This window comes from Podarcis filfolensis (assembly GCF_964270895.1).
Source record: "Podarcis filfolensis genome assembly, chromosome: 1".
In the NCBI taxonomy this organism is placed as follows: Eukaryota; Metazoa; Chordata; class Lepidosauria; order Squamata; family Lacertidae; genus Podarcis; species Podarcis filfolensis.
The window spans coordinates 96,296,531-96,318,849 of NC_139604.1; the positions used below are offsets into that span (position 1 = coordinate 96,296,531).

At 40.1% G+C, this 22,319-nt stretch overlaps 1 protein-coding gene across 1 annotated transcript in view; it reads left to right on the forward strand.

The window, feature by feature from the left end:
* RASGRP1 (RAS guanyl releasing protein 1) overlaps nucleotides 1-21,720 on the forward strand; it is a 43,165-nt gene extending 21,445 nt beyond the window's left edge. Inside the window, exons 3-17 of the mRNA XM_083613040.1 lie at nucleotides 1,075-1,180; nucleotides 2,207-2,269; nucleotides 3,878-4,009; nucleotides 5,911-6,064; nucleotides 8,005-8,178; nucleotides 8,428-8,544; nucleotides 9,353-9,628; nucleotides 11,279-11,359; nucleotides 13,001-13,105; nucleotides 14,054-14,163; nucleotides 14,924-15,068; nucleotides 15,926-15,962; nucleotides 16,682-16,828; nucleotides 17,391-17,761; nucleotides 18,475-21,720. Coding sequence (XP_083469166.1) covers nucleotides 1,075-1,180; nucleotides 2,207-2,269; nucleotides 3,878-4,009; nucleotides 5,911-6,064; nucleotides 8,005-8,178; nucleotides 8,428-8,544; nucleotides 9,353-9,628; nucleotides 11,279-11,359; nucleotides 13,001-13,105; nucleotides 14,054-14,163; nucleotides 14,924-15,068; nucleotides 15,926-15,962; nucleotides 16,682-16,828; nucleotides 17,391-17,761; nucleotides 18,475-18,606 — 2,150 coding nt within the window. The 3' untranslated portion in view covers nucleotides 18,607-21,720. The remainder of the gene's footprint in view (nucleotides 1-1,074; nucleotides 1,181-2,206; nucleotides 2,270-3,877; nucleotides 4,010-5,910; nucleotides 6,065-8,004; nucleotides 8,179-8,427; nucleotides 8,545-9,352; nucleotides 9,629-11,278; nucleotides 11,360-13,000; nucleotides 13,106-14,053; nucleotides 14,164-14,923; nucleotides 15,069-15,925; nucleotides 15,963-16,681; nucleotides 16,829-17,390; nucleotides 17,762-18,474) is intronic.
* Nucleotides 21,721-22,319: the final 599 nt, after the last annotated feature.

Consider the following 22,319-nt stretch of genomic DNA (forward strand, 5'->3'; position numbering starts at 1 on the left):
TCTGGAATGGATTAAGTCCGTAAACCGAGGTACCACTGTAGTTTTAAGGAAGAATGCAAATTCACATGAAGGGCTTCCAGAGCCCTTGAATGTGCCTGATGCCCGATGACACTTACCTGCTTGTAAAAAACACTATTCCTGCAATGCCACATTTCTTTAATCAAACTGTAGATGGGGAACCAAGAGAGTAAACTATCAATAAGGTCCCAAAAATGAAGAACATGGATGGAACACTTTCCTTTCTCTGGTTTGGAATACCCTCCCTGCCCAATATCTGAGCTTCGACACAGAAAGGAGGGGGTGGGGTTGGTGAATCACGAACCTACATCCATGAAATCCTCAGCTGGGCTCCAAGAGACTTAGGTCCCCCACTTAAGTTCACTTCCCAGTCTTTTGAGCACCCAGTCCAGCTTTCCTCCATTTTTTCCCCATGACATAGAACTGAAATGTCACACACATCTTGTGAAATTTCCTAGAGAGAGAGATCTCTGGGAAGTTTCACAATGCCTAAACCAAGTTGGAAAGGGGCACCACCGCACTGTCAGCTGGTCCTTGACCAATATGGGGCCTGAGTCATCTTGCTACATGATGTAGCCTATTTTGTGTATTGCATTTTCACAGACTTGGCTTGGTTGGTTGTAATTATTCATTGGTTGTAATTGTTGGTGGTAATTTTGTTGTATTGTATTCTGATATCTTGTAATGCTATATACAAACTGGATACTTAAATTTTGTTCATTTGTTTTTTAGTTATATTTTGAATCATTATAGGGTGACAGTGTGTTTTGTTGTTGTTTACTTTGCCATTTCTGTGGGTTTTATACCTCCTTGAGTACATTAATGTAAAAAGGTGCTCTTCTAATTAAAAAGGAAAGGCAATGGAGCCCACAGTTAGGTGCAGAAGCCTGCACCCCAGTGTTTCATCTGATGACCATACAACCCCTTGCTTAGTAAGCTATCCCTGCCATAGAAGGGTCTATGAACAGGCCAAGCTGGAAGCTAGAAAATCTAGTACAGACTGTGTTGAACTCCCCCCCCCCCCATGTTCCTAATAACACTGAATTGCTCTTTCAGATTCAGAAGGAAACCTGCTTAAAAACTCCCAACTGCTGAAGGTAACACTGAGCATGCACCGGCTTATTATCTCCTCCACTGAGATGCTGCGAAAACTTATTGATCTATATCCTTTTAAACATTTGCAATTATTTCATTAATTCCTAATATAGAAGCTATGGTATCATTTGGGGAATGGGCATTCCTAACAGCAAATTCTTTAATGAACATGAAACAAATCAGGTCCTTAGAATTTTCTTGGTCTTAGTTCCTATATACTAGATTCATCACACCCACCACCCACCCCTCTGGAGCCTATGACTTAGATGTAACACAGTTTGGACCTACATGAAAAATTGCATTAAAATGTTTATTTTTAAGAGTAATTTCTCTCAAAATACTGGAAGGACAGCACTGGAACACTTGGGAAGAGCAAAAGCTAGTAATTCCAATCAACACATTATTCTGGGAGGTGCATATGAGCTTGGTTTCATACTATAGTTTGCAAAGTTCCAGTATAAGGCACCTTCCTATGACTACAAGAATATAATCACTGGAACCTTCTTGGTTGACAACCCTTGGGTATCACTGCTCACCTGTTAACTTCAAACCAACCAAATGAATATATAGCTAGCAAAATCAAAATTTGCAAATATAGACCATTTTAACTGAAGAATATGTAGAGGTACTAGCTGATTTTATCTACATATTGACCTGGTTTATGCATAACTTTAAACCATAGTTACACGAAACTGTGCTTTAACTATGAATGTACAGCATACTGATGAAATCATGGGTGCTTTGCTCCTCCCCTGTCGCCGCTGCATTGCCACAAATTAAATTATTATCTGACTTAGCATTACATCACAGCCAGGCTCTCTCGAAACAAACCATAAGCTGTAAACAAAGGTTTGGTTTACAGTGATATGTGGATGAGGCCATTAGTATCTTTTATTCTTTTGCTAAAGTATTGGCTGCTCTGCTCTTTTTTTTAAAAAAAACTGTTTACATTTTTATGTAACAAAATTTTATTACGACAATATTCTGTTATTATTTAAACAATTTAGCTGTAATATTAGTATTTTCAGATGGGTTTTATGAACTTCCTTCTTTTCTATAGGCTTTTGTCATATTTTCCTTAGCAATTTATTACATATCTGGATGCTCTGGAAAATAATTCTTCTGTGCTTTGTTATAAAATATGTTACCTTGTAAGGTAAGAACATCTTTTTTTAAACAGATGGTCTATTAAATGAAACTTGTGATGATTTTTTTTCTTTTTTGGTATTGATCAAGTGTTTTTTTTAAAGAAGGGAAGTATTTGTTAGGTCATCCTTATGATTATTTTTAGGGCAATAAAAGCAGACATTTATTGTGCAGTTGTTTATCGGTTATGAAAGATCAAGGCATGATTATTCATCTACTCAGGCAAACTGCAGCCTTAAGGCCCCAGGTGAATCTTGGCTTATTTTGGTCCTAAATATGGTCTGGGAAGAGAAAATAAATATTTATGTGCTGGTGGTGACATCTTTGATGACAAGATGTCACCAAAGATGCAGCATTTACGAACTTAGAATTTGTAAAATGTTTTTACACCCTAATATCCATGGACAGATTTTCACTCTTGCAGTATAGCTTTGCCAGTCTCCTACACTGAACTAAAATCCTGAGGGCTGAGGAACATTTGGGAATAACATTGTGGGGGTGGGGATTGCTGTGTTAGGAAGGGTGGGTGAAAATTAACAACCCCCATTCTAAGGGCCCAAAGAGATGTGATATTATTAGCAAACTAAGCAATTTTGGGGAGTGGGGGCTGTTCTAGGTCGGGAAAATAGTGAAGACAAAGGGTTAAAGCTCCCTCCCCAAAGCTCCCAAACTAGATTGTCGTCCCCCCTGTTATGTACTGAAGTTCTCACCCTGGGCCAGCAGGGGGATACTGTAGATAGTTTTCACTCAGGTCCACATATGCAAATAAGGGATTGAAAGTGACGTTCAGTGATTGGATAGTTACAAAAAGTGGTTACTGTTGCGTTGTAGTGGAGCTCTATATAAGCAGGCTGGCTGAACCCTTCAGTTCAGTTCTGTTCTGGCCTGTGAATAAACAAGAGCTGTTTGAAGGATCGCTGTGTCATCTGATATGTTCACCCACAACTTAACACTCCCCCCCCTTAAGTTTTAAGATTATGAGTTCTATGAAGACTGTGCAATCCATTCTCCGGCACTGTACCACACATTGGATATTGATAATGAGGCACAAGAAGTAATGGGAATGGCCGCCAAAATATAAAACATCAATGGGAAGCTTCAACCCTTAGATTCACAAAGTATATGTGAATGTGGGTCATGATAGTAGAAATTAAATGGCCTAGGTACAGTAAATCATTGTGCCTTAGAAAATCAAGTTGAGAAACCAACATAAAGCCAGGCAGAAACAGTGGCCACAGCACTTTCAAATTCAACATTATATGTAGGTGGAAAATTGCCCAGGAAATCCTGCACAGTCATATATTTAATTTCAAAAAGGTATATTTCTCAAAAGTGACATAATTTCTTAGAATCAAATAGAAATCTTATCCAACGAATAAAGAGGAGGGGATGATTGTGAGGAGTACAGCCTCCAGCAAGCCAAATGTAAGCCAGAAGTCAAGAAGGAGACTGAAGATCAAATTTGCTAAATGTATTAAATATATTTTAAATATAGCAGAAAGCGGAAGATGGTTGGTTAGGTGATAAAGTGGATAAAGCTAATGGTTTATTGGGTTTGTGTCTACTAATGGCGTACAAAGTTATAAAAACAACATAATTTTATTGTTGTTGTTAACAGGTATTGGATAAGAGAATTCTGGGTCATGTTCAAAACAGATTCCAATCTTACAAACGCCATGGAGGAATTTCAAGAATTGGTGAGAGTTAATGGTGAGGAGTTGCACTGTCGCCTAATTGACACATCTCAAATGTGAGTGTCAAGGTCTTAATATATTGGGAGAAATACACACACATGCACAAGAAAGCTATTGCTGCTAAACTTCTAGGAAAAATAATTTGTACTATCCAGTTATGAATAGGAATGTTTCCTTCTTCTGTTTAACTCCTCAGGAACAGTTTCCATGTACAGTATGTGGCATGGTTACTGCCTGAATCACGAATATATAGAATCATAGAATTGTAGAATAGGAAAGAGGCCCGAGGGTCATCTAGTCCAACCCCCTGCAATGCAGGGATCTCAGCTAAAGCACCCATGGCAGATGGCTTAAAAACATCCAAGGAAGGAGAATCTCTAATGTTCTCTCTGGCGTTTTTGTGAGTCCTTTTAGTATGAACAGGAAGGACTTGGCATCTAGTCTTCTTCTTTTTTTAAATAAAATTTATTGTTCTACATTTTTGTAAGTTGCAGTTTTTACTTAGGTTTTGTATTTGTGTGTGCACCTTGGCCAAAAGGCAGCTTAGGAATAAACTTCAACAGTAATAATGACCGGGTATAAATTGCCATAGACAGGGACTCATTTCACACAAATGGTGTCCCGTTGCAGTTGTGATTCAAACATGACCACACTGTAGATTACACATACAAGTTGGGCCTTTAGAAAAATGTTTAGGTCCAGATTCAACTAAACAGTTGTGCTGTTTAGCTAGCACAAATGGGGCTTTTTCCTGCATGCCCCACATTTCTTGGGGGAGGTGGATTCTGCTAAAAAATGGCCTCCCCCCCCCCCAAGCAGTATCTTTTCTTTGCAGAAGAATTCGCCTCATAGAAAGATAACTTCAAGCAATAGTCACATATCTGTCTGGCTCCTGTCCTTGTTGTGTCTTTGCTTGATTTACTGCTGGGTATTTTATCTGGTTTACTATAAATACTGGAGAGAAATGGTCTTATCTGAAGTTCACTTCCTGCAGTTCTCTCCTTGAAAGAAAGACATCTTGCATGTGATATTACTTTCTGCTAATTTGGTTAAGCAGTGACACCTGATTAAGCAGAAGGATATTGAAATTAGTTAATCTCTTGGCTGTGGAAATTATAATAGATTTGTTGCATACTTGTATCCATTTGAATTAATGTCTTCACTGAGGACACAAATTGCAGTTTGTTCTTTTAGTTATAATTGGAGCAGAATGCAACTGTGGGCAGCCAGTTCTAAAAAAACCATGTATCACTGGTCCTGAAAACACGGCTAGGCCCAATTCATGGTGTTAGTACTAGCATATAAAGCCCTAAATGGCTTAGGACCCAAGTACCTAAAAGAACCTCATCTACCTCAGACCTTATGATTGACAGGTGAGGGCTTGTTGGTGCTGCCGCCACCAGGGACTGTCTGGTTGGCATTGACCCATCATGGCCTTTTCAGTGGTTTCACCCTGTTTATTGAGTGCCCTCGTTCATGAGGTGGCTCTGTCTCCCTCAATATTAGCTTTCAGGAGGAATTTAAGAACATTTCTATTTACTCAATTTGATGGTTGAAGTACACTGTTCCTGGAAACCCTGAAATTGCTGGTTGAGAGAAAGTTTTAAACTGTTTTTATAACAGTTTTTAGACATCTGAGGGCAGCCTCGTGTAGGGAAGTTTTTAATGTTTGATGTTTTGTTATGTTTTTATATCTGTTGGAAGGCAGTCAGAGTGGCTGGGACAACCCAGTCAGATGGATGAGGCATAAATAATAAAATTATTATCATGATTATTATGTTTTTTAAAACTATTATTGTCAGTATGATTATTATTGTGTGTTTTTTGCCATGTTCTCCTTTGAGAGGGATATAAATTGAATGAATGTGTGATTTTGTTTGGAAAGGACTATGCTCGTAAATTCTGCTGCAGACGATAAATTACCCCTTTTGGTTTTCCTTTCTCTTTCTTTTTAAAGAAATGCCCGAGAGTGGTCCAGAAAGATCACGCAGCGGATAAAATCTAACAGCAGTAAGAAACGGAAAGTGTCACTACTCTTTGATCACTTGGAACCAGAGGAGTTGTCAGACCACCTCACTTACCTTGAGTTCAAATCCTTCCGACGGATATCAGTGAGCAGATGGATTTTCATAAGTTGATAACTCAAATGGTTATTTTTTAACAGAGAGTATGTGTAGTTCAGGGGTAGGAAACCTTCAGCCTGCTGGTCAAATACAAATCCCCCAGGAATCTCCCCAGCTCCTGGCAGACCCTGGTTGTGCTCTTTGCTCTCCTTGAGTACTGAAATGCAGCCTTGAATGGTGATAATTCTTCTCACTTGCTTGGATGTGCAAACCTCTGGCATTAGTATGGCTGGAATGCAAAAATAAGTGTCACATCTATTCCCCATCCATTTTTGCCTCTGGCATGTAGCTGTTTGGGAGGCCCATGAGCTGATAAAGTTCCCCCACTCCTGGTCTAGATGGTTTGGTTTTAAAATAGATGGATGGTCTAGTAGGCTTTGGGGACATTTCCTTCCCAGTGGACAGAAAGGTACAAAAGGCAAGTATCTTAAATACTGTTAATGGGTCATAATGGATTGCATCCAATGGTGGCATTTGACTAGCAGATGTTGTTTATGTTCATACAAGGCAAGTTATTCAGTTTTTGCCAAGCTGCTTACCTACTATAATCCTTTGCACCATATTTCATCCTGTTATGTAAGGTGCCCCCAATCTTCAGATTCAGTTTTTCATCAGGTTTAAGAGCAGCTGCAGTGAATCTTGACTTGCGGAAGTGCTTTTCACTAGTGCAAAGCCACTACTGGATGCAACCCATTAAACCTGGCAGTCCTATTCTGTTGGGCTAAAATTGTGCATGATTTGTTTTGCATCAGGAACAGGTTGTTTATAAATATCAGTTCTTTATTCTCTTCACCTTTTTGCTTGAAAATGCATAACCATATTGCTCCAAAGCTGTGGAATGTGTCCCCCCTCAAAAAAAACCCCTAACATACTCCTCCTGTCTCCTGAATAACATTGCTCAGATTCTCAGATGTAAGTTTAGCAGTTAGGGGAATAAACTGTAAAAGCTCTCACTTAGTCATGTGTCAGTACTTTTTATTTTAAGCTCTAGGTTCATGACTCCTCTTATGTGCTAAGTTAAAATCTAACAGCCATGAAAGCTGGAGTCACGTCTCTGTGTATCCCTGACACACAGACACACACACACACTTATATAATGCTTAACATTTTGCCATTAAACTGTTAATGATTATTGGTTACAAGAAGTGTAAGGATAATGTATTTCCTGGTTGTAGAATAGAAGTTTTCCCATTAGTAGTCTGAGAGCAAATTGATAAGCTTCTGCAGAAAGGAATTACTTTCACTTGTTTTCCAGAACAATATCTTGGTGTGGTTTTAATTAATTAAAAGTAATTAATCAATTAAACAAATTAAATAATAATAGGAACAACTCTCATCCTCTGTGCACATATTTGACTGTAATCCAAACCCAGTGATGGTTATATGCGAGCAGATTAATATAGGATCGGTGAAAAATTAAATAGGATGGTCTTTATTTCGGGTTAGCGAATCCATAACACCTTTTTGTCAGGTTCTGTCTGTCAGTGGTTCTGACTTCACCCACAGCCCCTGACAGATTTACCTGTGAGGGAATGTGACTGAAAAAAGGTTGCCCACCTCTGGCATACAGTTTGCTCCATGTACTGCTTAGAAATAATGTATGGAGCAGCTTGCCGTGTGGATAACTTTGCTCATATTAAAAATGTCCAGTTTGGGGATGGAGATGCTCTAAAGTAAGCAGGACACCTATACATTAGGTATTACACAGCCTTTAAAGACTTTAGAGCAAGGGTGTCCAAACTTTTTTCAAAGAGGGCCACAGGGCCCGGATTAAACCGACTGGCGGGCTGAATTAGGCCCCCACAACGGACTTTGGACATGCCTGCTTTAGAGGTCTGTCTCACTGCAAAAACAGGGGGTGTAAGGAATACAGTAATGGAAGTAGAATTAATGTTAATTTTGCTCCACCAACCTTCTTTTCGTTTAAGCTTCCAGATTATCAGAACTACATCATGAATGGCTGTGTGAGGGACAATCCAACCATGGAACGCTCAATTGCTCTTTGTAACGGTATCTCCCAATGGGTGCAGCTAATGGTACTCAATAGGCCGACACCGCAGCTTCGAGCTGAAGTATTCATCAAATTCATTCATGTGGCCCAGGTCAGCTGTAAATGGTTTTGAGTTTTTTGAAGTAATTTTTTTCCCTGCACCTATTTAGAATAATTTGGGAAGGGCGAAATATATAAATGTGGGCCAGATTGTGGATACTGACATTGAATTAAATTGTGTTAAATGGTGGGGGGCAATCAAATCTCATTGAGGTCAGGTCTCTCTCTGTTCTATCATGTCAGTTGAGAAGTATCAAAATCAAAAACTGAATACTGACTGTTCCTATTTTTTTTTACACAGAAACTTCATCAGTTGCAGAATTTTAATACATTAATGGCTGTGATAGGTGGCCTTTGCCATAGTTCCATCTCTAGACTTAAAGAAACAAGTTCTCACGTTCCTCATGATATTCATAAGGTTTGTTGAACTCTTCCCTCTGTTCCGTGTCTTTATTTTGCAATATTTGTATACTGCTTTTCAGCCATAAGAATTGTAAAAGTGATTCACAATAATGAAATCAGATTTGCTAACAGACTATATTCCTCTCACAATTATGGGTCCCTCTCACAATAAATATACACATTTATTATTTATGCCACCAAAATGGAAATATTGCTCAATTAATAGAGTTTGTTGAGTTTTTGCCACTGTAGCTAAAGCCTGATTTATAAAGAGAGAAGTTGTCTATCATGTGCTGTAAGACTGCGCAACACTCATGTTGGTGGCCTCATTCAGATGTAACGCTAAACCATAGTTGAGCACCATGAGAAACAATTTCATGAGAGCCTCAGACTTGTGAGCTCCCCTCCCTTCTCCTCCAGTGGGATTGCAAGGAGGAGTTTGGAATCCTTCACTTCTGTTTTTAGATTAAGCATAGTTTACTGTGTTTCTGAACATGGACAGTGGTGAGTTGAAACAAGCAAGTTTCAGTTCAACTCACGGTATTTAAGATTAACCACAGTTTAGGATTAGGATGCTATGCTAAACTGCAATTAATCCGAAACAGATGTATAAGATTCTAATGTCATCCACTGTCATCCACACTAGATAAGGGAAGGAGAGTGGGGGGCGGATCATGAATCCTAAGCCATGGTTTGAAATGCAGCCAGTATATTTACATTGAATTTAACGGCAAGTATGCGAAATTCATCTGCTGGTGATGTGGTTCTAAAGTGGCCCTAATGGTGAGCGTAGTGAATTAGTGCTTTTCTTTGTTTTTCTTTAGGTGTTTAATGAAATGACAGAACTGCTATCATCTTGTAGGAACTATGATAATTATCGACGTGCTTACAGCGAGTGCAGTAACTTTAAGATCCCTATCCTTGGAGTACATCTAAAAGACTTGATCTCCCTTTATGAGGCCATGCCAGATTACTTGGAAGACAAAAAAGTTAATATACATAAATTGTATTCTTTGTATAATCATGTCAATGAACTGATACAGCTGCAAGAGATAGGCCCTCCCCTGGAAGCTAACAAGGATCTTGTTCATCTCCTCACAGTAAGTCTCCTTCTTTACAGATCGTATTTTAAATGTCTTTTACTTTCCCCCATCCTGTGGAATTATTTAAATGTCAGAAAGCTTAGACTGTTAAACCAGGCCAGTCAATTTTAAGGTAGGCAGGGTATTTGTTCCCTGTAGGTCTTTGCTCATGATGTTGTTGTTGTAGACCAGTATGATGTTGTTGGCATCAGTCTGTCTCGGGATACAATGGCGGAATGCGCTTTTGGGAGTGAAGTCATACTGTTGGAAGGTTACAGTGCCTGCGGTGGCTGTAGAGACAGATACGGGATACATGTTTTGCTGCAACTGGGTGCAACAAAATGCATCCAGGTGTGCTGCTGCAGATGCACCATGGTATTTCTTCTGCCTGTGCCATTCTCCCAGTGGTCATTTCTCCTCTGGATACATGACCTGACTGTCTGTCTCCAGCCACTGCGGTCATCTGCAAGGGACTGCTTACATGGCCATGTTAATGTTGCTAGCCTTCGTGTCACAGATGCAGATGTCTTTGTAATGCCCAGTTGGTCTGGTGCCTGAAGACGGCTCCTTGGAGATTATGCCACCTTCCCTTCTGTGGACATGACAAAGCTAGCGTAGACATCACTGAGACAGGAGTGTGAACGTGCTGGGAATGTTGACTTGGGAGACCACATCTTTGTTTGAGACCCTGTCCTGTCGTGTGATACCCAAAAGTTTCCTGACAGTGCATTGTAGGTCTTTGCTCAGCAGTACAATGACATATCAATAGGGAGATAGGCCTTGTGATTTTTGGAAAACCACTAAGTGTGTGCCTACTTGCTTTCCTGAGGGTTGGTGAGTCCACTTCCATGAGATCATTCACTAACATAATGCTGCTAATTTATGGTGCTTCATTATGGCCCTTTCAGATACTGTACTGTCATGGTTCGGTTGCGATGCGAAACCACATCACTTATCTAGGGTGTCCTACAGCTATAAGAAGTTCTAGAATAGATGCACAGTTGCCTTCTTAGATTGCCAGATTCCATGTAACTTTCCATGCCGGTGGCCTACTTCTGAGAGTGGAGGGTGAATGGTAGATGTCTCATGGGTACATACCACACACTGCAGCTCACCTGTATGGGAGTGAATATGGTCTCATGGAGCTCTAAACTCATGGAAACCTTTTTTGGGAGTATCTACTCTGCAACACTAAGATTAGAATTGGCTCTAAGAACTGAAGCTGTAAGATGCTTCACCCCACATGCCACTGCTATCACAAGTTGTTCTCTCATGGACTTTGGTCCACAAAACATTTGCTTCCCATTACATTTTAGCAAAATAACTTGACACATCCAAAAAGGACAGATCTGTGATCTTTCACAATATAAGTGTAAAGGCACCTTAAGTGAAAGCTGCCAACTTGAAGTATAAAAATTACTTCTGTATTGTTGGAAATGGGATTTTAAATTCCATTGTTGATCCTCTTTCTTTTAAAAGGTACTTCTAATACTTTCTGTTTAAAAAACCAAAACCAAAACAATAGTTTTTTTTAAAACAACAACAACAACACAACACCATAAGCTTATACCATTTCAGTATGCATTATAAAATGCTTCAGTTACACTTCTTTTAAAAAGACAAGCTCTTGCCAGAGAAGCTGCAGCAACTTTCTGTGTTTGTTTTCAGCTGTCCCTTGATCTTTACTACACGGAAGATGAAATCTATGAACTTTCATATGCACGAGAGCCAAAAAGTCACCGGGCTGCAGTAAGAATCCTAGCAATTCAGTTATAGTTTCCATGCATTAAACCTGCATGTTGGTACTTAACGGTGCTATTTTTACTAGATTAGTTTGGGTTTATATGCTGCTTTTCTGCAAAGAAATTGTGCTTTGAATTACTTGGAGCCACTTAACATGCAGCAATAGCTTTTCAGCTCTGTAATATTTCAATGAATAATGCCATAGCAAACCACTCTGTAACCTATTCCATTTATACATTTCAGTAAGCACAAGATCCTTAATTCAAACGAGCAAAATAACAATATTTGTTGCCCAGATGCATCAAAATCATTTTGGAGCACATTATATCAGAAAAATTTAAAGAGGCAAGAAAAAAATAGAATATTTACTGCTTTGAAAATCTAACCTAGCAACCAGTATACCAGAGCAGAGATAAATACCAAAAGGCCACAAATTAGCTGGATGGTAGAACCCTCAAACCAGTATTTCACCACAAGCCAGGCAGGAGGTCAAAAGGGAGCCAAACCAAGCCCTCTCAAAGCCAGGGATAGTGACAAGAGCATATATTGTCACTATCATTCCCCAGGACACCTCAAGCCTAATCTGGCCTCCCACTACAGGCTTGACAAAAGGCCAGAAAACCATCTGGGGAGAGGAGGGAGGAGAAGAAGAGAGGGCCTGGCTACTCTCCAATCCCCTTTTGAGTTGCTCTCTTTGGAGTCAGTCCAGTAGTTGCTGAAGCAACCCAGTATCTCAGTTCTTCATGGGTGGGACTTCCAAACTCAGGGCACTGATGGGCTTTTGGCTCGGCTCTGCTGTCACCCATTGAGTGATTAACGGACTGGAGGAGGCTCCAGATGACAGCCACTTTCCTTCAAACCTGCCGCCTGCAGGTGCACTGCAGGTTTCAACACTGCTGTATTGCAATGCACACCAGGATACAGCTAAGCAATGGAACTTGAGACTCTTAACCTCAGGGCTGTGGGTTCGAGCCCCACATTGGGCAAAAGATTCCTGCATCACAGGGGGTTGGACTAGATGACCCTCGTCGTCCCTTCCAACTCTACAATTCTGTGTTCTATGTGACAGCATCTGAATGTGAATATTGCAAATGTAGGGAAAGTGCAACTTGCCAACTATAATTTGGTATCTTCCATCCTTGTGAGAATGATATAATCAGAGTGAGGTTAATAGCATATAGACTGTGGAATTCTCTCCCCTCAGAGGTGCACATGGCCTCTGTGCTACGGAGGTTTTCAGAACCCACCTTTCTTAAAAAATATTTTTCTAGAGAGTTATGTAACCAAGTATAGCTCACATTACTCTCTGTTATTTGTTTTAATTGACCTCTTAAGAGCTGTTACTGCCTTTGCCGGTTTTGATTATTTTTATATAATCAGTCATTGTGCTTTTATGCTTGTGTGAGCTGCCTTGGGTGAGCTCTGCTCCAAAAGGTGGGATTATAAATAAATACAACTAGGATGCACCAAGTTAGTTGTGTCTCACTGGTTTACTTACATTTTCAATATACATGCAATGCTTAAAATTTTTTTGGTAAGGATATTTTAAAACATCTAGGAATAACTGCTCTTAACAGATAGATTTATTTTTCTTTCAATAACATGAAAATGAAGTTTGAATGTAGATGTATATAATTCTTATTTTAGCCTTTGACGCCTTCTAAACCGCCAGTAGTAGCAGACTGGGCCTCTGGTGTAGCCCCAAAACCTGACCCAAAGATCATTAGCAAACACGTTCAGAGAATGGTAGATGTAAGTATGCAAATTGTTTATCATACTTGTTTCATATTAACATCTTGCAGGGCCTGATTTGGCTCATGGTACATTCACCATGGGAGTAAATATCGCTGTTGCAAGTTTCCCACTCATTTCAGATTTCCCATTCTCCTTGCAGCATTAAGTGGGACAGTCATGAAGTAGGTTTCTCTGCTCTCAGCTTCCAAAAGCATGGAGCAAAAAGAGTGAAACATGCTTTCTGATGGTGTCCTCAGTTCATACTGTGAGTGCTGTGGATGTAAACAGCTGGAGGTGGGAAACACAACATGGGGCTGCTGATCTCAGTGGTGACCATAATGTGTAGCCCAGGTATAAGAATCTCAGTACTGTCACTTATGCTTTAGAGAGATAACCTAGATTTCTCTCTAGATATAGGACCCCCACTGCAGTATATAACTTGCAATTTACTGTGCCCAAGGAGGGGAGAAAACTGTGAGAGCGGGGAAAATGTAAGAGAATTTACGAGATGTTCAAAGAGTGAAGGAGGAGAATGAGACAAAAGCAGATAGGTAGCCATACCGTGTGCTTTGTCAAGTTGTGTAAGCTAAATGAAGTCTTAGAGTAAGGTGTGTACTTGACAAAGCTGCCATATGTATGCAGCATATGTACTTATGCGCAGAGACCATAGTCAGAGCAGCTTGCAGAAGTACCTTACTCCAATATACCTAAATGCTAGTCAAGAATCTGCCTCATAAAACACTGCACAGGTTTTTCCTGCATGTACATAGATATGCCCACAAGCTGTTGCCATTGTTGCATTATATAACGCCTGTACTAAAATGCATTTAATTTTGAAATTAAATTACCATAGAACATTGTAGTATTTGTTCATATAACATTAACTTGTAGCAAGTGCTTTAAAAAGCCAAACTGAAGTGATTTTTAGCTGGTTCCATTTAATTTCCCCCCTTTTGTTCTGGTCAGTCTGTTTTCAAAAATTACGACCATGATCTGGATGGGTACATTTCTCAGGAAGAATTTGAGAAGATTGCAGCAAGCTTTCCTTTCTCATTTTGTGTAATGGACAAGGACAGGTGTGTACATCCAAACAACATTTATGCTTTTGCTCTTCCATTTTTTAATTGCCGTAATAGGTTAATTTGCACCCACGTGCTTCCCATTCAGATGAATGGACTGAAGAATTGTGGGTAGCTGGGCTACATTCTGGAAGTGGGTGGTGTGTGTATGTGTCTCAAGACCACTAGCTTGAGCTTCCCTCCAATTGGTAGATCGCCCATTTGTGCGATTATTTTCAGAACAACAGTTACAAGTCAGGAACCTGTTTACCTTCAAAGAGTTAATGTTGGAACAACGTTCTTCTTTTATGTTTAGGGGAGGAGTCCCCTGTTGTGCAATTTCCATATTCCTCCAGGACTGTTCATTGTCCCAAATGGCATTAGAAATTGTAAAGAGCAATTTGAAGGTTCAGTGTTAGGAAGTATTCCCTGGGCTTCTCCTTTGTTTCGATAATTGTGCAGCGTGTTCAGAATCAATTGTGAAGCCTGCTCCTTAAGCTGTTTTTGTTGAATGTTAAATGAGTTGCTGCAGAACTCATGACCTGCTTGACAGGATCATGTGGGGTGTATGTGTGTGCGTGCGTGTAATATATTTCTAGATGTTCATTGCTGTGAAAATGAATTAACGTATTTACCTTAGTCTCTAATTTACCAGAGGGTTGGCAGTGTGTGTGGGTGGAGTGAAACAGAGCGGGAGACACTGTTAACTCCTTGTGATTTTAGCAGTATTAAACCTCAAATGACCCTCTTCCTTGTGTGTATGTGTATGTTTTTACAGGGAAGGTCTGATTAGCAGGGATGAAATCACAGCTTACTTCATGAGGGCCAGCTCAATCTATTCTAAACTAGGCCTTGGCTTCGCCCACAACTTCCAAGAGACCACTTACCTGAAGCCTACGTTCTGTGACAACTGCGCTGGATTTGTAAGCTTGGGTTTAGGGGGTATTTTTTAAAGTAAATAATGCTACATGCTGTGTGCAGCAAACTGTTATCCACAAATATTTTATTACAGCATCAGCTCTAGTTTGCTGTTAGCATGGCTAAATTAACTTTGCCCCTTTAGCTTTTAATAGTATAATTGCTATAAGCTGCCAGAATGAGGAGGAACCATAGCTTTTCTTTTCTTTTTTTTTTACTTTAAGATTTTCTACTCTCCCGACACTGTAAGATCCCATGGCGGGTTACAACAATAGAATCTACAATTATAAAAACAAATAAAACCATTACAATTATAAAACACATTAAGCAGTTCCAAATGGAGCAGAATACTATAAATTCAGCAAAAGTGGTGGGTAAAACATGCTGGTAATTTTCTTAGACAGTTAAGAATCTAAGGGAGTCTGGATTGTGATTGTGGTTTAGATTTTGATAGTTTTGGAGCTCCATGGATGATAGCAACACATCTCTTGCATAGGATTTTCTAGTGCTTTTTAATATTTTTTCTAAGAAAAGAAGGCACAGGTACCATGAAGTTGTCACAGTAAGTGCTACACTTTTAACTTTTTTTTTAAAAAAAGTTGCGGGTACTGCTTACCTTTGAGTACCCCCAGAAAAAAAAGCACTTGGATTTTCTGTTTGGGGATTTAGTCTGAACTTAATGGGGCAGAGCACTGATTTTTGAAAAGGAGAATCAGAAAGCCTCAGATCAGATATGCGGGTGGGTCATTTTGATTGGATGACTTTGCAGAATTGGAGTAGTGAATTGAGGTTGAGGAAAGGTATGAGTCTACTGTCTTAAGTTCACTGTAGTGTGATAATATGTCTTTGCTTGAATTTTCAGCTCTGGGGAGTTATTAAACAAGGATATAGATGCAAAGGTAACACATTCTGCTTTTGTTAATGATTTTAAAGGGCTTATAAATGACAGCAGTGCTGTGGTTCTACACTAAGAGTGCCTTACCATATCCATGACCCCATTTTGTGTTGTGAAACTTTTTCCTTTGAGAAATAGACCTAAGAATAAGCTGAGAGACAAAGTCTCAATCTGTAGGAAGTTCAGAGGGTCTAGCACGAACTACCTAGAAACACTCAAAGTCACCCCCAGTGTCTCCCCACCCCCTGGCTACTTCCAGCTCCCAGATCCTGCATCCTTCTAGAAAACAACTTAGATAATTTAAGGAATCATTCCCTCCTACACTCACACATTTTGGACATTAAATGGTAGGTGATTGTATTGCTTGGATACTAAGCAGCAGCAGCAGAATGTAACACAGCCATGTGATCTGAATTAAATATTGCATTAATAAATATGAAAGTGGCACAGGAAGTAACTCATAGTAAAGGAAACTACTCCATCCTTGCTTATTACAACTATGGCTGCTATCCTAATCACACTTACTAGGGAGTAAGCAACATTGGACATAGTAGAGTCAATCATGCATCAACTTGTGCTGTAAGTTGGGTTTTTTTTTAGCATTTTGTGGGGTTTCTACAGAGGAAAGAACTTTGGCTTCATGGGGTGGGAAATGACACCCCTCCCCCTGCTTAGTTTTTGCTTTCAAGCCAATGACCGTTCCTTGTTTGTATTTGTTTGCAGATTGTGGAATGAACTGCCACAAGCAATGCAAAGATCTGGTTGTATTTGAATGCAAGAGAAGAGCCAAAGTCCCAGCAGTAGACAACAGCCCTGCTTCAGCCCTTGCATCCAGTCTTTGTCCCATGGGGCTCAAAGAACACATGCATGGTGAGAAAGTTTCTTATGAAGAATTCATGAATGAAGAAAATGGGTTAGCCCAACTTCATTCCACTCCTACACCATTACCCCATATAGCAGCCTTTCTTAAACCTGGGGTCCCTGGGTGTGGTTGGACTTCAGATCTCATCATATCAGACTACTGGTCCTGCTAGCTAGGGATTATGGGAGTTAGAATCCTAGTTGTAAACCACGTTGCGTGCCTTTCTTTAAAAAGTGGAATAGCAAGATATACATGTTTTCAATAAATTTTCAGTAATGCTCGCAAAAGCCCTATATTATTATCTCCACATTACGGATCATGTAGATGTTTTGATTCTTCACTTCACCAATGCAGCCAGGAGTGATATTAATTAAGTAAGTGGGAAACAATGGATAGAAAGAGAAGTCTGGGAAGAATGAGACGTAGTTATTTCAGCAAAGCATCTCACCTACTTTGATAATTAAGTTTAAAGGATAGCATGCAACTCATTTTAACCACTGCCCTGCTTTCATCTCCCATATTTATATATTTGTGTGTTTTCCCATCCCCTCGTTTTCCCATCCCCTACAGGTCTGGAGGAGGGAGGATTTCCATTTCCTAACGGAGAAGTTGTGGAGCACAGTGAAGGGAGCAAAGACAGAACTATTATGCTTATGGGGGTATCAGCTCAAAAGATCTCAGTGAGGCTAAAGCCGTCTGTGGTACACAAGAGTACGCAAACTGACTTAGTGGTGGCACATAGTGATGGGCTCCCCAGGCAACAGAGAGAGCCAGGAACGCTACCTGAAAACACTCTTCTGCAGCCTACTCCGCTGTCGCCGTGTCCCAGCCCGGTTCTTAGTCGTAAAAAGGCGTATGTGAAATGGGAAAACAAGGACTGCAGTCAAAAAGCAAAGCAGGAGCCCTGTGCTCTAAAACCCACATACCAGGAATTAGAGCAGGTACTGCAAACAGTTTCTAATAATCACATGTAATAAATAACACAGTGTGCAGTATTACCACTATGACAAATGGGAACCAGTTTGAGAAAGTCAGAATAAACTGGGAAGACCCAGGTTCAATTTTGTTCAGTTGGTAGGTAACATCCCTGATATATCTACTGCTAAATGTCAAATAGTTATAAGGGATGTGATACTTTTAAGGGAAGTAGCTGTCGGCTGCCTAATGAGTGTCATTGGGGTGGAAGCCTGATAACAAAGCAATCCCACCTTGTAATCTCATTGACTGGGCTGGGGAGAGAATGGCAGAGCTACCATCAAATCCATTCCTCTGCCATTTTCTTGTAGTCAGGTTGGGATGGAGCGACATTTTCCTTCTCCCTTCGCATTGCCTACAATGCATAAGGCAAAAAACTATATATTAGACAGATGTGTTCTCTTAGAGTCTTGATTAAATGTTGTCTTTTGCACGTGAGAGCATGTCTCGTTTTCTTGAGAGATGCAGTAGCAGTAATTGCTCCTCTCTTATGCAGACAGCTGTTTATTTTTCACTCCATTTACTGTTCAAGCTGTTATAATTTGAATAATAGTTAAGTGAACCTGGAGAATAAGATGCTAGTCAAGCAAGTGTTTCTGCTAAGGAGGACTGTAGATACCGAAACTGTTCTTTAAAGTATATTCTGCTCGGATGACACCAACCTGTGTTTTTTGCTTAGGAGAGAAACATCCTTACAACAGAGAATGAAGCTTTAAAGCTACGGCTTAAACAGGCACATAAGAAAATTGAATTCCTCAGCATTCGAAGAAACCACATATTGGACAGCAGGGAACATGGAGACTGCTTGTAGCCAGGAGGACAGTAAAGGCAATGGGACCTTTGAGGGCGATGCATTCAAACGTATGCAGAGCGGCAGGTTTTTAAACAGAGGTATTCCTGTTCAGTCTTCCCTGTCCTGCCTGATATTAGTACTTGTGGGCGTATGCATGCCTTGTCAACAGGTTTCAAACAGTTTGCCCTTTGTTTAGCGGAAATGACGGCATTTGGAATTATGGCAAGAATTACTCTTGCTGCCTTCATAACAAGGGGTGGAATTCAGTGTAGCTCTCAGTATGCATGGCGAACAAGGTTAACACAAACAACGGTCCCGAAATCTGCTCATGGACCACCGGCACACCCTCCCCCAAAACAAATCTGCTCCAGAATATCTCACAAGCATTTGGAGCACATTTTGAGGGCATGAGGTGGCGGGGGTGGAGTGGGGGGGCTGACTGCAGGCAGCAGGAAAGGAAGAGGGGGAACTTTATTATGTGCGCAGGCGCCTGTTATGCGAATGACACTGCAGTGCTGGATACACCCCCTACCTCTACAGCCAACCTTACTGCCCTTGGAGGGTTGGCATAATTAAGATTAATAATTCAAAACTGTAGCCCTGCACAATCAATACGTATTCGTTAGACCTGTGGACAAATAGCATTAGAGATGCTAAAAGCTGCTTAGTGTTGTCTTGCGAAAATCACTTTAGATTTCCATCTGATCATGATTCTAGAACTGACACATAAACGATGGACTGTAAAATATGGTATCAGACACTTGTGACCCTTTCTGTAGCTTGTGTTAATATTTATTCACAACTTCTGGTTAAATCTCTGGCTTCAAATTGAGTCTATAATTTATTTTTTACAAGAATGACATTATGATGTGCCCAGAAATGGTGGTGTTTCTACTTGTGTTCCACTGTGTATGCTTACTCCTTTTGGAGTAATTTCATGGTTAAATAACTTTTTTTGTACTTTCACTTACAAAGCCTAGAGTAAGAGGCTTGTAAGATTATTTATGTGAGCAGCTTCTGTAATGTAAATTTGTGAGTTGAAGGAACTAGCACCTGTTCTTATTGTTAGCTGAGCTGATAAAGTAACTACACTTTACAAACTGTAAATATATATGTAATATTTAAAATTGACCAAGCATGATTTTCTAAAACCTATGTGAACTGTGTTGATTCTTAGAAGCTATACACTAAACAAGAACAATCTAGGGAACATAGAAATGAAAAGCTAAACTGACACATCTGGCAAGTTTGCTTTTTCCTTTGCAAACATTTGCCCTCCTTCAGCAGTCTTCTCACAGGCAGCCATTTTCTTTCTGGGCAAACCTACAAAGTATCCAGTCAAAACTGGTGTTAGACTAGTTGGTCTACTCGTAACACACACATTTCCCTTCCTCCTTGTCATCTGAGCACTGATGGCAGTGGTTTCCACAGTTGCAATGAGGTGTTCTCGGGGGCATGCCTTGTTTTCTGCCCCAAAACATGGAGAGGATAGTAGGATTTCACCTTAAACTAACCTTCTGTAAGAATCTTTGAATGTTTATGGAGTGGTTAACTGAGCCATAGGACTTGGATTCCATTTTGTCTCACACATTGTTTTAACATCTGCATGGCAATGGTGCGAGGTCTTGCATGACAGTGTCATTAGTAGGCAGGTGGTACCTGATTATAGCTCACCTTCTCAAATCCCAGTGAGGCAGTCAAAATTCTTAATGGGTGCTTAGAGTGAGTTATGAGATTGAGGAAGGTTGATAATCAGTTTGTTTAAGACAAGCATGTTAATTATTAGTAAATATGGTAGTAGATAGGAGCACCTGCCCTGGGTAAGATGCTGCTTGGAAATGCTACCTGGGCCCACGTGAGCAGTGATGAGTAGGAGTGCATTTTTCAAGTTACACATGGGGCACTAGTTGTACCCTTTCCCAGGAAACAAAGACCTTGCCCTCAACATGCATGTATTGGTAAACCTAGATTTGATTAGCATAATGGGGAAATGCCGTTGAGGACTGTGTGGAAAGCTCAGTTTGTCCTGAGTGCAGCAGACCAAGCTATTAATAAGAAATAGTAAGAAGAAACAAATTACATCGGCCCTAAAAGAGCTACATTTGGACTGGTTTGCTAATTAATTTGTGTGCAGATTTCAGAAAACTGGTACTGACTTTTAAAGGCCCAAATGACTTGTTATCTGAAGGAAGCCCTTCACATCCAGTATGATCCAATGAGGCTCTCTCTGCTAAGAATGCCACAACTATCTGACGTATAAACAGGGTGTGACTTAGACGACAGTCTTTTCAGTGGCAACTCTTGCCAGCTGTTACCATTTTGAAGAGCATTTGATATAGTTGCCTTTCTGAGTTGGGCTGAAATTTAACCTCTGTGAACGATTGGTTTTTATGATTCTGCACTGCTTCGTCATTCAGTATTTTTATATTGACTCAGGATATTTGGCTAGACCAGAGTACATAAAATAAATGAAGGTCCTAATTCTGGGGACAGTTGCACGACAATGAGCCTTGTGGAACTCACTGGGATTTATCTTGGGGTGAACTCCCATATGCTTAGGCTGTAGTTTTATCCTCTCAAGCAGCTGCATGCATGGTTTGTGGCAAGGCTTTGGTGCCACAAGCACAGTTCTGTTAACAAGTACGGTTTTGTCAAGGAAACATAGGTATGGGTCATCTCCAGTGCAAGAAAGTGCATGTATTACTGCTCTAGCACACGCATGGCAGCCATTTCAAACTTTTTGAAAGACAGTATCTGGACATTCAGCTGTCCGTGGGTGGTATTGACCTAACTTACCGTCTTTCCTTCAGCATTCTTTGTGCCAAATACACAAGCCAAAGCAACGCAAACTTGGCACCTTGTTAGGCCTGTTGTCTTATATTTATGCCAGTCACCTCTCATTTACTGTTGTCCAAACAAGATGAAAATAGTAAAATAAAATAAAAAGTATTGGGAATACGTTATAACACCAGTTGTGTGTTATTTTTCTTTAAATAAATTGCTTTCATTGACCGTGATATATGTGAAACTATGACAATCAAAGAAACTGATCTATAAAATGTACAGGCTATAAAGGTTGGCTAAAGTGCAATTTTTTTGTTTGATATTTATTAAAATTAAGTTACACAGTAATTTTTTGTGCTCTGTTCTTAAACTATCTGTGGTAGCCTTGGGTCTGGCAAGAGCCTCCAAAGACTTTCAGTTCTTAGCTGATCAGCCAGATGCAATTCCCATAATTATTTTTGGCATAAAGTGCTGAGATTTTCATCCTGCCTCTCTCAGTTCCATGCAGAGAATGTTTCATAATGCAGGTGCACCCCACGTGGTGACAGCTGGTATTTACCATCAGACAGACATGAAGGCTTGAGAATTAACTGCATCCATCAAATTAGAAACATACTAGTTCTTACATGATGCCAAAGAATAAATAACAGCTGTCCATATGTAGATCACATTTGTAAGAGAACCAAGCTTCAGGTGAATTATGATAATCTCTTGATCTGCCTTTTTAACTTTTGCTTTCTCCCAGTAATCTACTTCAAACTCCTGATTATGCATCACATGGGCAAAATGGATAAAGAGAAGTCTTTCTTCTTTCCTCATAAAGCTGGAAACTGGAGCCACCTAATGAAGCTGAATGTTGGAAGGTTCAGAGCAGACAAAAGAAAGCACCTTCACACAGTGCATAGGCAAATGAGGGAATTTGCTGCCACAAGTTGTAGTGATGGCCG